Here is a 16,437-nt window from a genome sequence, read left to right as displayed (position 1 = left end):
TAGGGTTAGATTCTAGAAAGATTTCTGTCATAACACTGAATCATTCAAGCCATTTAGTGTAATGAAAAGGTAATTCATATCTAATAGAATAGATTACCCAAAATACTAATGATACATTTGGCTGTTCTGAAATGGGATAACTTTCTTTAAAATATCTATTGTTTTTTTCCTTAGAGAACACATGGAAATGGTGATAGACCAACTAAAAGTAAAGTTACAAGATGCCCAGCATAATTTACAAATCAGCGTCACTGAACTTCAAGCACTGCAGTCTGAACATGACACCCTGCTGGAACGGCACAATAAGATGCTGCAGGAGACTGTGACGAAAGAGGCAGAACTCCGAGAAAAGTATGGTTCTCTGATGACAAGATATGTTGTATTATTGTGTGTGCAGTTGGTGCCAAGCATTTGTTTGTTTGAACTGCTCTACACTCATGGAAGGGGTATAATTGTGTGCAGAAAGTTAGTGGGATTTCCACAAGGGCTGTTAATTTCTTGCTGTCAACCTTCTGGAGCTTCTTCCATGAGAATTTAATGGTTGAAGATCAGGGATTTTAAACATCCTCCTACTCAAATTTCCCTACACTTTTTTCTGTTTAACTGTATACTTTCAAAGATTACATTTTTGCAGCTCATTGAGTGCTACTTGCTATTTCTAAGTACCATGTACAGAACTCCCATTGTGTTGAAAGATTTAATCTAGTGAAGTAATCTGATGCAAATGTTCAGATATCTAAATTGCAGTACAGACAGAATGGTGGGAATCCCATCATTGCCATTTAAAGTCCAATTAGTGCCCTTGTGAAAGGTAACATTTTGAAATATCTCCTTCCCACAATCCCCCACTTCACTATTTCGGTCACAGTGAGCATCTGTGACTTTTAATTTTTCAGACAGTGTTATGGTTGTCTTAAATTTTTCTGCTTCAGGGCACTTCAACAAACTCCATCCTTCCCCTCCTCTCTTCCTGCTTCCCTGTGTAGTACTATCAAACTTCTTTCTTGTCACAGAGAGTGGGATGGAATAGTCTTTGGAATTGTTGGCATTTGGTATGGGTGGAGAGTAACCAAAGATACTTTTAGCTCCTGTTGGCCACAGAAACAAAGACCGGACCTGATACCTGAACCTGGGTCTTTTGCTTAGCAGTGAAGCATGAGGCACAATTTTTTTCCTGAGGTTGGCATAATTAGTGGAAAAAAATAACATAACTGGGAATAAGGTAAACATAAGGTAAACATTCACCTTTCAGGGTCTGTACTATACAGTCTGAGAACATGGTGTTGAAGTCAGAGCATGCACAGACTGTGAGTCAGCTGACGACCCAGAACGAAGCTGTTCGGAACAGTTTCAGAGATCAAGTGAGGCATTTGCAAGAAGAGCACAGGAAAACTGTAGAGACGTTGCAACAGCAGCTATCCAAAGTAGAAGCCCAATTCTTCCAACTTAAGAGTGAACCTAGCACAAGAGGTAAGTTTGTACAGTCCTGCAGCCCAAAAAATCCCTTTTTGTTGATTATTCATGTTTAGCTAACTGGCAGACTGATTCATCACTTCTCTGTAGTTGGTAATCATACAAACATCTCCAAAAACATATGGGGTGCCCATTTACCAACTGTTTTTTACATATAAAATGGTAAGCACCGATATTGGTTTTATAGATTAGAAACCTAACCTAAGCTGGTAGTCCTCAAATGTTTTTTGGCCACACAGTGACGTGTATAGAGTGAATTGGTGGTCTCCGCTCATTTCCTAATGGGTCAGTCAGTATTATAAAGATTACCATCTGAATTGGCACCCTTGTTGGCATCCTCAGAAAATGAATTGAAGACTGATTCTGGAAGCTGAGCTAAAGTCACTTTTAGAAGGGGTCTCCCCAGTTCAGGATCTAGGCACATTGTAGGGGGGGCACGCACGGGGGAAGGAGGGGCTTGTGTTTATGCTGCTTCTGCTTGTACTTTATTTCATCTGAGCTTGTGTCTCTGTCTCTTTTTCTACATCTGTCAACATGCAACTTTCAGAAGCACTAAAATCCCTTAAGGTTTAGTTTCTAAATTGAAACACTCTACAATTTTACGTAAAAAAAATCCCTCACCACTGTTACTGAACCATATACTAATTATGGTTAAATGAACAGGTGTGCTATGAAATGCTTACCCTTCCAAAAGAGTAAAAAACTAACCCTTGGTCTGTATCTTTCTAAAGGTAAAACCAGCACCATCCTTTCATATTTTTAGCATATGTACTGAAAAAAGATATGATGATCCAGAATGTTTCTGCTGGGAGTTGTGTGGGTGAGTGGGCACGGACCAGAAACTGGACTGAGATAACCCATTTGGTTCATTGGCGCAATCTCTTAGGGGATGATTGTCCAGCTTTTCACTCCTCCTTTCCCTTTCACTGTGGCTGTAGGATTAATGCACCTCATCTCTGGTCTTACTTTCCACCTCCCCCACTGCCCAAATTTAAGATGGTTACACCAGTGACTTATTTCACATACGTCATTTAAAAGACACTTTAAATCACTGGTAATCTGGGCTCTGGTTATAGTGGTGTCTTCGAAGTGAAAGGCTGTGTTTTATATTGTGAAATATGCTTTATTCATATTCATTTATTCTTTACGGATGACTGAACTTCTCACATGATGCTTTGTTTCACTTTACTGCTTATGTACATCTCCTTAATTTAAGATGCTAAAAGATGTATTCAACATCTTTAGTTCTCACATTCTCCTTCGCATCCGGTTGAGTGGCTTCTGGGTGATCATTCCCAGCATACAGCAGTGTTATTTATTAATGTATGCCATCCGAAAGAAATTCTTTTTCAGGTCCATCTGTTTCAAACCTGCCAGTGAAGAACTTGCGAGAACGGAGAAACACTGACCTTCCTCTTCTTGATGTGCACACTGTAGCTAGGGAAGAGGGAGAAGGAATGGAAACAACTGACACAGAGTCTGTGTCTTCTGCCAGTACCTATATGCCATCATTGGAGCAACTTCTTAATTCTCCTGAAGCAAAATTTGGCAAGTAGAACCTTTTTTAAATAATAAATGTTTAAGTACTTAACTAATTTTGAGTTACAGAATCAGTATTACTTGGTACTTTTCTGGGTGCCTTAGAAAGTTGTCCTTAGAGCATTGAGATACTTGTCATTCTTTCTCCCACTTTACTACCATAACTTTTTTTCCCTGGTGTTGCAGCAACCTTGGGTGGGATTTCCAAGGGAGACTTAAGCACCTGACAGCCACTTCAGATGCCTAAGTCCAAAATCTAGATCCTCAAAACCCCTGTTCAGCTGCTGCCTAACCATATAGGCACCTAAACTCCCTAGGCACCTAAATTTCCACTGGTAAGGTCCCCTAAGTGCCTACATTTCTTCCAAAGATCTCACTTGCAAGGCCCCATACAGTAGACGTGCTCAGAGGCCAGCATAGATCCATGCATAAAATGGAGGAGAATGTGGTGGTGATGACCTTTTATCCAGTTGCCTCATGGTTAGAGCACTCGTGTCGGTTGTGAGAGGCCAGGTTCAAGTCCCCCTCAGCCTGATGTGGAGCAGGGACTTGAATATGGGTCTCCAACATCCCAGGGGAGTGCCCTAACACTCTCTCTCTGGTGTAATGAGTATTTTTAAATATATTTTTATACAAGTGGAACAGCTTCAACAGAAGAGATTGAGTTTCACCCCAGGAATACCCCTTAGCTCAGTGGGATGTGGAAGAGCTGGGTTCAAGTCCTTGCTTTACATCAGGCAGAGTGGGGATTCAAACCAGTTCTCCCGCATCCTGGGGGAGTGTTTAACCACTGGGCTATGGGTTAAAAGTGTGTGTGTGTGTGCACACAAAAATGAGTGACTTGGATTAGGCACCCATCCCCAGGAGATGGTTCGTGGCTGTGACACCTGAATGGAGATATGAACCTAACTCCCTTTGAGGGGTAGGACTTAGGCCACACCCCTCTCCTGAGCATTTCCTACTGGCTAGCTTAGATGGCTCTCCACTCAACATGTTGGCTTCTGTAAATCCCCCTTTTAGGTACCTGACTCTCTTCAGGCATTGTATAGGAAACCCGGGCTCCTAGCTCGGGGTTGTGAATTCCACTTGGCAGCAGGTCATCTAAAAGTTAGGTGTTGTAATGCTCGGCCTGAGTTGCGCCTTAAGAATCCCACCCCTTCTAATAGAGCATTAGACACTGCTGCTACGACAAACATTGCTACTTGAGGAGTTGGCTGAGGTTTATGAGAATAATTTAGCATCTTCTAGGGGTTAGAAATCTGAACTTTGATACCTTCATATTGCAGACATTAGACCCCTATGCATTGTTAGCACTGAGTGTACATTCACATTATTAATTTTTGTATAAGCTTTGTCCTCAGATAGGGATTAAGGGTTATGTTAGTTACAGTTTTTATTCATGGATTCCAAGACTACTTAAAATTTGTAAAAAAATTTTACATTTAGGGACTTTCATGGGAAGGAGAACAGATGGGTGAATGAGTACGTAAACTGTAGGAACTGTGAGTGTGAAGAGAACAGCTCAGAATACTGCATAGAAGGCTATTAAGTTTTCATCCAACTCCGATTAAATTCAGACACAAAACTTCCACTGGCTTTAATGTGAGCTGGATTGGGCTACTGGAGAACATGGGATCAGTGGGAACTTGTGCCAAAGTGCATGGATTTGCTTTTCAAGTCACAAAAAAGTAGAGCAGGGAAATGCAGGACAACCGGCTAATTGTACAGAGATGACAAGCAAGTCCAAAAACAGTTTTGAGGAAATATTGAAATCCTCCAAAAGGAAAAACCACCTAGGAGGAGCCTCCCCCAAACCTTTCTCCCTTTAAAGAAACACTGAAGTCAGATTCTACAAAAATAGTTTGGTTGCTACAGACTCTTTTTAGTACTTCTTTTAGTATTGTGTATATACAAAAAAAATCACAAACCAAAAGTTTGGCAGCAAGAATAGAAATGGGTGGTGATGTAAAATCTGACTTCTCAGAGTTTTTCATTGCTATGATTTGATGTTGCCACCATGACATCAGTGTAATTCTGAAAAATGTCCCTGATAAACCATCACTCTGAATGTAAAGTAAACTGCAAAGTAATCTTTTTTTGAAATATAAAATTGCAGAGCCACCTCAATGGCAAACAGAACTCACCAAAGAAGAGCTGGTCCAGAAGCTAAACACAACAACAAAAAGTGCTGATCATTTGAATGGATTGCTTCATGAATCGGAAGCAACCAATGCAATATTAATGGAACAAATTAAGGTTAGTAGCCATGTATTCACTGATATTTTAGATACTGCTCTTTATGGGGGCTTGTTTGTTTGTTTTTGTTTACTGTATGTATGTATGTGTCCCCAAGCAAATCCTTTTATACTTTCATACCAAATTAGTTGTTTCACAAAACTTATTATTCAAACTTGAATGTTTGAAATTTGGTGAGATGCAAAATTTAACTACCTATAATTTTTTCAAATTCTACGTATGTACATAACATTGCCAAAATACACCCAGTACTTGGTAAGATGAAAGTCAGTTCTCACATGCAAAAAAAGACATAATTTCTTCTCAGAAAAAGCACAACAGTTTAGGTTGAATTATTCTTCCCATGTAAGTAATTTTTCTTTTTCCCCTTCCCCCTCCCTTCTTACGGGTCTTAAGTGCACCTTTACTCAATGGATGTAAATGTTGGTTGAGCTTAAGATTCCTTGGATTCTCGAATACTGAGCTGATATAGCATCAGATGACAGTTACTTTTCTAGTTTTATTTTAGGAGTTACTCAATTTGATCAGTGTTGGTGGATTCAAAGCTGTTGTTTTCAAAGACTGTGTTTTACTCTTTAGTTAACAAAGCCAGTTTGCATTTTCTGCAACTGCAGGTAACAGCTTTTTGAAGCCAGTCTTCAAACCAGCGTTCTTGTGAGGTGCACCGTCTGTTAATATCAAAATTTGGGTATATACTACTTGTTTTGCTATATAAATATTTCCTAATTAGATGAGTGAATAGTTTGCCAAAACATAACCCAAGTAACATATCTACTCAACTCTTTGCATTTTATTCCTGATCCCCAGAATTGCCCAGTCTGTATCTTGTTCCCCCATACTTTCTTTATACAACTAAATTGCTTGTAACTAATATTGCAAAACTCTTCTAAAAAGGTGTTTAAGATTATAAATAGGTTAAATGAATTCTGAACCAACAGTGTTATCTGGAGGCCAGCTGTACATTTTAGGCCCCATGGGATCTTTGCCCAGAACACATCTTATGTAAACTACTGAACGCTTTCAATACCTTATTGCATGTCTAATATACATGTGCTTTGTTCCTCAGAGTAGTTTGTATTCCGTCGTTCATTTTATAAAAATCAGTAAGAAAATGTAATATTTAATGGTCTCTTTCTGCCTGCAGCTTCTTAAGAGTGAAGTAAGACGACTGGAAAGGAACCAAGAGCGAGAGAAGTCTGTTGCTAATCTGGAATACTTGAAAAATGTTCTGCTGCAATTTATATTTCTGAAGGCAGGAAGTGAAAGAGAGAGGCTTCTTCCAGTAATGGATACCATGTTGCAGCTCAGCCCTGAAGAGAGAGGAAAACTTGTTGCAATTGCCCAGGGTATGAGAAGTACTTGTGTTTTATCAAAAAGTTGCAGAAACAGAATATGAAAGTAGAAAAGACAAAATGAAATGTGGTGTGACATCCTTCTGTGCAGATCTTCCAGAACAATAAAGCTCAAGAACATGGTGTAAACAGACAGGGAATAGAACTATACTGGTCATTTAGGAGGGAGTTAAGATATTCATAACTGTAATAAAACAAGACTGTTAGCCAAAAGTTAAAAATAAAATTCACTCTGCAATTTGAAATAGGCTTTTTGTATTATCCCATTCAAAACATTTATATTGGGTATTTATTGTCATTTTCCCTATTTAACTAATTACAATTTCCCTAAACGTTTTAGATTGTCAGCTGCAGTGTGTGCCCTTTCCAGATCATTTTTAAAATAGGGAATAAGTCAATTACTGCTGAACATAAAGTAAGGAGAAGTGAGCATGACAGTGAAATGTGTAGACACACTAATGCACTCAGTGGGAGGATTTATAATTGGAATGGCAAGGCAGAAAAGGTTTCTAGCATTCAGTACTGCTGTTCTGGTAATCGCTAGGGAATAGAGCTTACCACTAACCTGGGATCCTCAAGGTGAAGTCAATAAACAGGCCTTTTATCTCTTTTCCAAATGCAGACATGTTTCCTGAAATACTCTAAACTAGTGGTCACCAACCCATAGATCGCGATTGACTGGTTGATCCTGGAGCCTCTGCCAGTCGATCGCGATCTCTGGCTGCTAAAAGTCCAGCAGTGCAGTGGGGCTAGGCAGGCTCCCTGCCTGCACCGGCCCTATGCCGCTCCCAGAAGCGGCCAGCATGCCCCCGTGATCCCTGGGGCGGGGCAGGGGTCTCCACACACTGCTCCTGCCTGCAAGCATGCCCCCGCAACTCCCATTGGCTGGGAACTGGGAACCACAGCCAATGGGAGCTGCGGGGGCGGTGCCTGGAGAGAGGGGTAGCGCGCAGAGCCATGTGCCTCCCGCCCCGCCAGGGTCACAGGGGTGTGCTGGCCACTTCTGGGAGCGGTGTGGGACTGGGAGAAGCAGGGAGCCTGCCTTAGCCTTGCTGTGCCACTGACCAGGAGCAGCCCGAGGTAAGTGCAGCCTGGCGGGAACATGCAACCCAAGCCCCAGCCCTGAGCCCCCTCCCGCAGCCAGCATCCTGAACCGCCTCCTTCACCCCAAACCCCTGCCCCAGCCCTTAGCCTCCTCCCAAATCTTGCACCCCATACCGCCTCCTGCACCCAACGCTCTGCCCCAGCCCGGAGCCTCCTCCTGTACTCAAACTCTCTCCCAGAGCTTGCACCCCAACCCCCTGCCCCAGGCTCACCCCGGAGCCCTCTCCCACATTCCAAACCCCTCGGCCCCAGCCCAGAGCCCGTACCCCCTCCTGAATCCCAAACCACAAACCCCTGCCGCAGCCCAATGAAAGTGAGGGAGGGTGGAGGAGAGCAAGTGACGAAGGAAATGGGGGGATGGAGTGAGCGGGGCAGGGCTTTGGGGAACAGGCAGGGTAGATCCTGGGTTGCACTTAAATTCAAAAAGTGATCTTGTGTGTAAAAAGAGACCACTGCTCTAAACAAAGTGTACACTGGACAGTGGTGTTTCATGATGACAAAATCTGTCAATGTGGTGGCAGTTTTCCAGAGTGTATTTTAAAAGATATCTCTTCAAAAAAGATAACTGGTGAACATAAGGATGGGATTTGAATGTAGGAAAACTGACAGAAGTAAATGTTTTGTGTCTTTCCTGCATAAGACTGCGTCATTCAGTTCACTTGTGCATAGTTATTGTTTAGTGCTGGTGAAGATTATAAGCATATTTTTCCTCCCTTCAGGTGAGGAAGAAAGTGCATCACGGCCCTCTGGTTGGGCTTCGTACCTTCACAGTTGGTCAGGACTTCGATGAAACAATGGAAATCTTTTAGACATTTACATTCCACAATTGCACTAACAGAGAAATTTTACTATAGAAGAATGAACCTTACATGTGTAGCATTGACAGTTTTATTTTTCTGATTTTGCAAATTACCTTAGGCAATGCATCTTAGCCTAAAAATTGGAATAGAGGGTTTCTAAAGAATGTGCTCTATTACTTTCTGACTCCAGGTTCTGACTGCACCAAACTATTTCATTGTTTCTTGTAAACGCTTTTAGATTAAGCAAGTTGGTATTCAGGAGTAAAATGAAAGGGGTGAAAAGTTACTGATTACTTGAGAGCATAATTTGGCAAACTGATCACATATTTTATTTTTATTAAAATGTCATATTTAATAACTAGAACAATAGGTAAAATAATTCTTAGTACTTCAAAAATACATTTTCAGGATGCTATTTTCACTCAGTGAGTGTGAAGAAAACGAATAATTTGTATTATTATAAATCTGTTGTCCATATACTATAATATCAAAGTCAAATCAAACTGTTTCCACTGCATGATGATCTTTCTAAAATATTGCATGGCTCTTAAGAGAATTTGAAGATACTTGGCATTTTCTGTTTTGACTTTGGCTAAATTCTCAGTAAAGTTTGCAGCAAAAACAGATTCAGAATATAAAGCTTAGGGCCAAAGAGTTTAGTGACGGCTAAAACTTGTTCTGTGTTTGGGATATTAATATGTCGGATGGATATTCAAGTCCTGACATTGGATCAGATGCTAGAGAGCGTTCAGAGAAGGCCCAGGACAGACATTTTCAAGAATCAGCAACACAGGTGGGCTGAAATTCTAGGGGAGAGGGCTTAAACTAAGGTATCTTTGTCTAAGGTTGGAATCTGCATAGGCAACTTGAGGGTTGAGTAATGAAGACCAGGCAAGAAGTTGTAAGCAGGCTCTGGCACCATCGTGCTATACTGAAATAAAAGGACTTCGTTATAATGAACGAAGGTAGGAACAAGATCCAGAAGGAAGGATATGAATTGGCTGAAGTTTACAATCCTAAATAAAACTGCCAGGAAAGAAGGAAGTGTGTTTGCTTGGAAAACTTTTATAGCAGATGCAGTTTGCAGGCATTCTAATGTAAAGAAATTACTCCTTTCTCTTTTCACTCCTCCTTGTGTCTCTGCCTTTTGGTCAAGTGGTTTGTGCTTCATTTTAGATTCTGCTACTTCATGGCTTTTCTGGAAACACCACTTCCATCTGTAAGAATAAGAATAATTCTACTGTAAACAGTGCACTCATTTCCTCCCCCACTCCCTCCCCCCAGCTTCTGTGGGTGTTTTGTTTGACTTTTTCCGCCTAAACCATGCTGTCTTTTTCCTCTGCATATTCCAGTTCTGTTCTCTTAATTACTCCATTATTTGTGTGTAAATTTATTATATGTACATATGCATTCTTCTCACCTACCATCCAAGACTTTTTCAGGCATTTGTCACCTCTTCTCCAATATGGTCTTATTCAGTCCTAAAACGACACTTTTGAGCACAGAGGGGAGGGAAGATGTACACTTAGACCCACCAGCACATCTTTCTCTACTACAGATACTGCTGCCATACCAAACTGTACAAACACTAACCAGCAAGAGCAGGGTTAGGGAAAAGCAGTCCTGAGATTCTGGTGTCCATTCCCTTGATAACATAGTATTAATCAGGACTGTGGTTAATCTGGCAACAAGAACAGCAGTAGAGATTATTTTGCTATGAGAACAGAATTTCTATAATGAGTGGTTATTGATATGAAAGTGACTATATGTAAACAACTTCTTAGTCATCTCCACTTCCGGTGTGTATTTCAAGTTCTGTTGACTTATTATATTGAGGGGAAAACATGTTTTTTAATTGCTATTTGCAGTTAGCACTGCAAAGCCAACATAGTTACTATAGAGTGAATCCTTTTTGGCACAAACCAATGCACTTCTTAAATTCTCGTTGCAGAATTGTCCTGGGTCATAGATGAGTCAGAAAGCACTCAGTTTGACTTTCCAATCTAGGATTGCAGGCCTCACAATTAGAAAACCATCTTTTGAACAATTGCAACTGTGGAAGCTGAGACAAGACATGAAGCTGCCACTGTGGTGTTTTTACAGTCATTTTCAGGCTATAAGCACCCCTTCCACATCAGTGATTTGTTTTAAATCATTAGATGTTAATCCTAATTTAGACTAATCACAGCTGACTGTGAAAAAGAAAATTAAAACAATGCCAGGACAAAGTTGGTGGAAAAAGATTTCAGTTCATAATAGTTTACTTTTACATTTTTAAATCATAGCAGGAAAATGTCTGCACTGTTTCTTATGTTGACTTCAAAACTAGTTCAACTGAACATTTGCTGCTGTCGTGATTCTTTTCTCCTTGAGCTTTTTCTGCACAATATCTGCACAACTGTCTTTGTTATAGAGAAGCTGTGACAGGAGGATCTTTCTCTTTTAAAATGTGTATTTCAGATCCTAAGATTTTTATTTAACTTTGCAAACTGTGAATAACATTTTATGCTGCTTGCATACTTTAATATTGACTGTATTAAATAGAAATGGCTTTTTGATTTGTTTTCAGACTCTTGACTTGTATATCCACTGTTTTAGTGAAACTCAAATATTGTGCTCATGAATGTAATATACACTCCTTGCATATGCTTCTGCTACAAAGGAACATTACTGAGGCCTTGAAAGACCGTTGTCAAGAATATTTTAATAATTACAACTGAACATATTTGTATAATGTGTATGATACAATTGTCAGTGCTTTCAAAACAGAACAAATACTTTTCCAGGCTGTGGAAGAAACTTCAGCTGTAAGTAAGTGCCTGGGTTTTTAAATATATAGTTACAGTAAACAGGATAGACAGGACATGTGGACTGGAAGCAGAATTATTTTGAATGGTAAATATATATTTCATTAACTTCCATTTTAGTATGCTAATAAAGCACCCTAGTTGTGATTTAAATTCCAAAAGGCAATTTAAATTGAAAATTAAAGCTGGCACTCTGCCCACCTTTGCACTGTGTTGCTCATTTTTAAAGAGTTTATGTTGGCCTCACTTTGATTCTTTGTTATGTTTACTCGTTTTACAGTACCATATTATCCTGAGTTGTTTACAGACTTGTAAGAAGACATGACCCCTGCCCCACAGAGTTTACATATTTAGGGCCAAATTAGGGGCTCCCTAGCATTAGGAGGAAGAGGGTGTGAGGAGTAAGATGACGTGACCCTGCTTTCCACCCTTGGCCACAGTTTGACTCCAGATCCTGGGGACTCCAAAAGAGCCTGCCAGTTCTGAAGCTAGGGCTAGAAACTGCAGAGGGAGAGTGTTTGGTTAGGGCCATGGCCCCACCCCCTGCATAGCTGTTGGACTGTAGTTCGGCAGTTGCTACCTACACTTGCACAAGTCTGCAGCCCGCTCCCTTTTATTGCCTTACAAAAAGGTGTTGTTCCTGCAGGTGCCACCACTTGGCTTGTGCTTCTGTTTTCACTTGCAGAGACACAGCTGTCCAGAGAGGCAGTCACACTGAATACTTTTTTAAATTCACTATTAAAACCTCTTTCTGAGGAGCACACTTTAAAACATATCCTAATTTTTTTTGTAAAGAAATGAAACAAACAAACACTTAAAGTATAACTGCTCCTTTGTTTATTCACAAGCAACTTCTGAGTGGGCCTGAAGGCAACCCCACTGAACATGCTCAGGTCCACCCTTTCTCTCGCACATCTACCTCCCAACCTTTTTGTACTAGCTCTGCTGCTGCTATGACCATTAAACACCTTTTTGCAGAGCCTGGGGAAGGCTGGCAGCAGCCGCAAAACAGCAAAACTGGGTGTACGCGGTGTCAGAGGTGCAAAGTGAACACATGGAAGAGAACTTCTCTTTCTGTTGTAGTAATCGTAGGGGTTACTCGTAACAAAAGTAGATAAAAATGTTTGTTGGAAATGTGACTTAATTGATGGTCTCCTAATGTTCTGTTGTTCATTTTGTTCAAAATGCATATTCACCTGAGTGTGTGCCTTTGTTCTGAATGCCTGTTTTCTTTGATAATTGGAGTAAATGTTATTCAGGGTACTTCCTGTTATGGATTTGTCCTGCAGTACAAAAGTAAAAAGGTTTAAGATAGTAAAAAGTTGCATAACGTGAGTTATGGGTTTACTATAGAAATACTGGCACAATCCTAACTTGGGGATAGCATCGCCATGTTGAAAATGAATGTGAAAATGTGTGTGGGGAGAAACATAATTTTAGAAATTTAATGTAAAATGACTGTCTTAGTGTATCTTATTAGGAAAAATATAAATGAACTTTAAAAAAGATTCCTGCTTTTGTTATTTGTCTGGCATATGCTACTAGACAGCAAATGGCTGACCTCTAGTAGCTGAGACTGATTAAAAAATGCTCAGTGTGTGGTGTTAGGGGTGGGGAAGCTGCTTCAGAGATTCTCTGGTTTAATGTACACATCAGCCACTCGAACCTGAAACTAACACTTTCACAAGGTTGGACTCTTCTTGCAAATAGCATTCAATTTCTTATGTCCAAGAATGATTTAAACAAAAATATATGTGCCTCTTGTCCAATTCCCCCAGTCTGTTTTCCTTGGATAAATATATACAGTCACTGTGAACTCATCCTGTTAAGAGAGGAAGGGTGAGGGAGTAAAACTGAAGGATCCATCTCTGTTGTTCCTTTTGCTAATTAAATCTGCTTTAGCCTTGATCATTTTCTTGGTTGTGAATCAAGTTTTTGGGAAGCTTGTTGTGAAAATGCAGGAGAGAAGAAAGCAATTGTGCCAACAGGAACCACTAGCTTGACATTTCAGACCTCGTCCTAGGTAATTTTGGCAAGAATATTCTGAATCTGAGTGTCAGGGTTTGCTTCTAAATCAATTCTCATTTCTTCTGGAAGCCCACGCCCAAGCTCTTGAAAATCTAGGAAAGACTGAAGCTATGTCTGCATGACAGACTATACTAGCGCAGCTATGCTGGCATAACCCCAGGCTGCACTGACAGAAAGGGGTTTTTCCATCTGGGTAGGAATACCACATCTCCGAAGTAAGCATTCTTCTGTCAACATAGCTGTGCCTGCACTTAGGGCTATGTCAGCATAGCAATGTCGGTCAGCAGTGTGGTTTTTCACACCCTGACTGAGGTAACTATTCCAAAATAACTTTCAAGTGCAGACCAAGTTTATGTTTTGTGTGTTTTAAGATTAAACATAAAGATGCTTGCATTATGGTAACACAGATTTTGCCCTAAATGAAAAGATGCAAAATCATAGCTAACTTTAGTAGCACAATGGACTAAAATAAATATGATTCTCCATTGCCTTGTACCTTGCCATACTCTTTCACACCTGTGTACAAGAATGAGTGTAAAAATGCAACCATTCTAAGTGGAGGTTTCTGGTACGCTGCTGTTTACACCCACCTTGCACTTTGGAATGGACAAGGTACTAGAAAACAAAATTCATAGAACGTATAGTCCTCTCTTTCACCCCCACCAAATAAAAAATATGCAGTTTCATTGCCATTCTCCTTTAGCCTTTGCATTGTCCAAACCACCAGCAATTTACATAGCTAAAAGTATAATTTTGATTTTCAGCATTTAATATCCCAGATATAGTGGTTTAGTTACTTTGAAGGCCTCCCACGATAGCAGTGGTGGTCTGTTTGATTGTTTGTTTGTTTTTAGAACCTGTTAGACCTTATATCCACAGCTGACGAATATTTTCATTGATTTATGCTTTCTCTACACTAGGCTAGAAACCAAGTAAAGGTAAGGTATTTAAGTAAAACTATTAAACACTATCCTATCTACCTCATTGCAAACAGTGTTTGGCCCCACCATCCAAACTGTTATGATGCTCCCTGAGCCTTGGCCAAGTGCTCTTCCAGTGAAGGTCTCTATTCTGGTAAGTAAATTACAATTCTTGTTTTTAAGTCAGACCAAGAAAAAAGATACATAATATCTTCTGATACTACAGCTTTCCAACCCTTCAGTATTGGAGATAATCTTAAAATCCAGACATTAGTTAAACTGTCCTCTGCTTATTTCAAGTCATATAAGAAGTATTTAAATGTATTAGTAAAATGTCTCAGGTGAAAATGTACTGATATGAAAAACTTGCAATTAAGGTTCCCAAAGACTAGTGTATTTAAATAGTAATAGCTTCTGGGTGGAGTGTAAGATCTTTTTTTACCTTAACCCTAAATGTTTTGGAATGGAGTGGGCATACCTGACAGACTGCTTCTTTGCCATTATGATACTGCTCCTGTTGTAATAAGTAGGGGCACAAGCTTGTAGCTGGTAAGAACCTGGAATTTCTGTTCCATGGGAAATTTTGAAATGTGGGGGAAGGGGGAAGCATCAGACCAAAACCAGGCAATTTCAGAATTTCCCAAAATTTTCTATTTGACTTTTTTTCAGAATTAAATTGACAAGCTTCCCAGAACTGTCTGGTGTTCCAGCTGCCCACGTGGCAGGCTACCAAGAAACCAGGAGCCTAGCTGCCCAAGCTTGAGCCAGGTTTGCCTAGCCCCTGCCCTCTGGGAAGTAACCTAGAAGCCCTGAGAGCACTGGCTCTGTAGTGGGCAAACTGGGAGGAAACAAGACAGGTTTTCCTTGGAAACTTGTCTGGTTTCTATTGATAAATCAGCATTTTCCAATGGAAAAACATTCAATTGAAAAATTTCTGACTAGTTCTACTCAAGCTAGTAACTTTCTGAGGTGAATCCTACATTGGAAATCCCTACCCAGTTTGGTTCAACAGAGCCTGGACTGGTGACCTTACAGTACTCTGTGGAGCTCATCTATTCTGTTTGGAGGGTTAGGAATTTGGGATGGTTGAGGGAAGTGGTTATTTTATAATGGGTGGAGTACATGAGTGCTCTGCTGGGAGAAATGGGAGCATTTTCAGAAAGATTTGTAAGTACAGTATGTACTAAATTTTATGTACTTTTTAAAAATATATTTCTGTATGTCTTAATGAATTAGCACTTAAAATACATGCCCTATATTTTCAAAACAGTATCACTGGCGCAATAAACTTTCACATTAGAATTCAGGAAGTTGACTGTATTGTACATAAATGAATACATGCTCAGATAACAAAAAGATGCTAAAAGTCACTAATCCAATGTTAAAAGTACTTGTTTCACTGTTATTTCAGATTTTTGCTATCACAGCTGGAAACAATATAAAAACACATCCAATTACTGACCTAGTCACAGAACTGCTATTTCTGTTGGTAAATGCTGGATTTTTGATTTAATATACCAGTTTTTCAGAACTGGAGACTAATGTACTGAACTGTATGATCTTGCTGCACTATTCCTTTTTGCTTTCCAAAAAAACTGAAATCCAATACCTTAGGCAGGATCCGATGGAAACTTGGCATTGAACCAAAGAGGAAGTCAAACTGATCAGTAACATAAGTCTGTCAATATACTGAATGTAATCATGCCCTATTTTTAAGCTGTAGAGGAAAATAAACCTTTGTTCTTGACAAATGGCTTTGTAAAAATTAAGTACAGCAGAAACAGTGGTTGGACTGAATAGATCCATTTGTTTCTACAAATGAATTATGAAAGATTATTGATACTGAGTGTAAATAATACAACAGACAGCCCAACCCATGTGTAAACTGCTGATTCATTAGAAGTTTTATGAGGAATTTTTAGTTGGATATCCTGTATCCAAAAATTACCCATGCTGAGAGCTTTAAAATGCTACGTAACACACACACACAAAAATAAAATGTACCTAATGCTGCAGTACTAGTACTTCATCCTACTGCGTATTTAACTTTACGCCTTAGAGTATAAAATAAACCCTTTTTATCATAATATACTCCATGCAATATAGTCTGCAAGTCAGCATGTAACTGCTGTGCTAACAGGCACTCAAAATCAATAAC

At 39.8% G+C, this 16,437-nt stretch overlaps 1 protein-coding gene across 3 annotated transcripts in view; it reads left to right on the top strand.

Moving 5' to 3' along the window:
* The window catches only part of GCC2 (GRIP and coiled-coil domain containing 2), a 48,410-nt gene extending 35,571 nt beyond the window's left edge, over positions 1-12,839 (top strand). For all 3 annotated transcript variants that reach the window (XM_037897636.2, XM_037897628.2, XM_037897646.2), the window contains 6 exons: positions 175-351; positions 1,253-1,470; positions 2,827-3,021; positions 5,129-5,268; positions 6,413-6,614; positions 8,444-12,839. In XM_037897636.2, the coding sequence (XP_037753564.1) occupies positions 175-351; positions 1,253-1,470; positions 2,827-3,021; positions 5,129-5,268; positions 6,413-6,614; positions 8,444-8,514 (1,003 nt within the window). In that variant the 3' untranslated portion in view covers positions 8,515-12,839. The remainder of the gene's footprint in view (positions 1-174; positions 352-1,252; positions 1,471-2,826; positions 3,022-5,128; positions 5,269-6,412; positions 6,615-8,443) is intronic.
* Positions 12,840-16,437: the final 3,598 nt, after the last annotated feature.

This window comes from Chelonia mydas, chromosome 1 (assembly GCF_015237465.2).
Source record: "Chelonia mydas isolate rCheMyd1 chromosome 1, rCheMyd1.pri.v2, whole genome shotgun sequence".
Classification (NCBI taxonomy): domain Eukaryota; kingdom Metazoa; phylum Chordata; order Testudines; family Cheloniidae; genus Chelonia; species Chelonia mydas.
The sequence above is the reverse complement of the archived record's forward strand: the minus strand, read 5'-3'. Positions and strand labels throughout refer to the sequence as shown.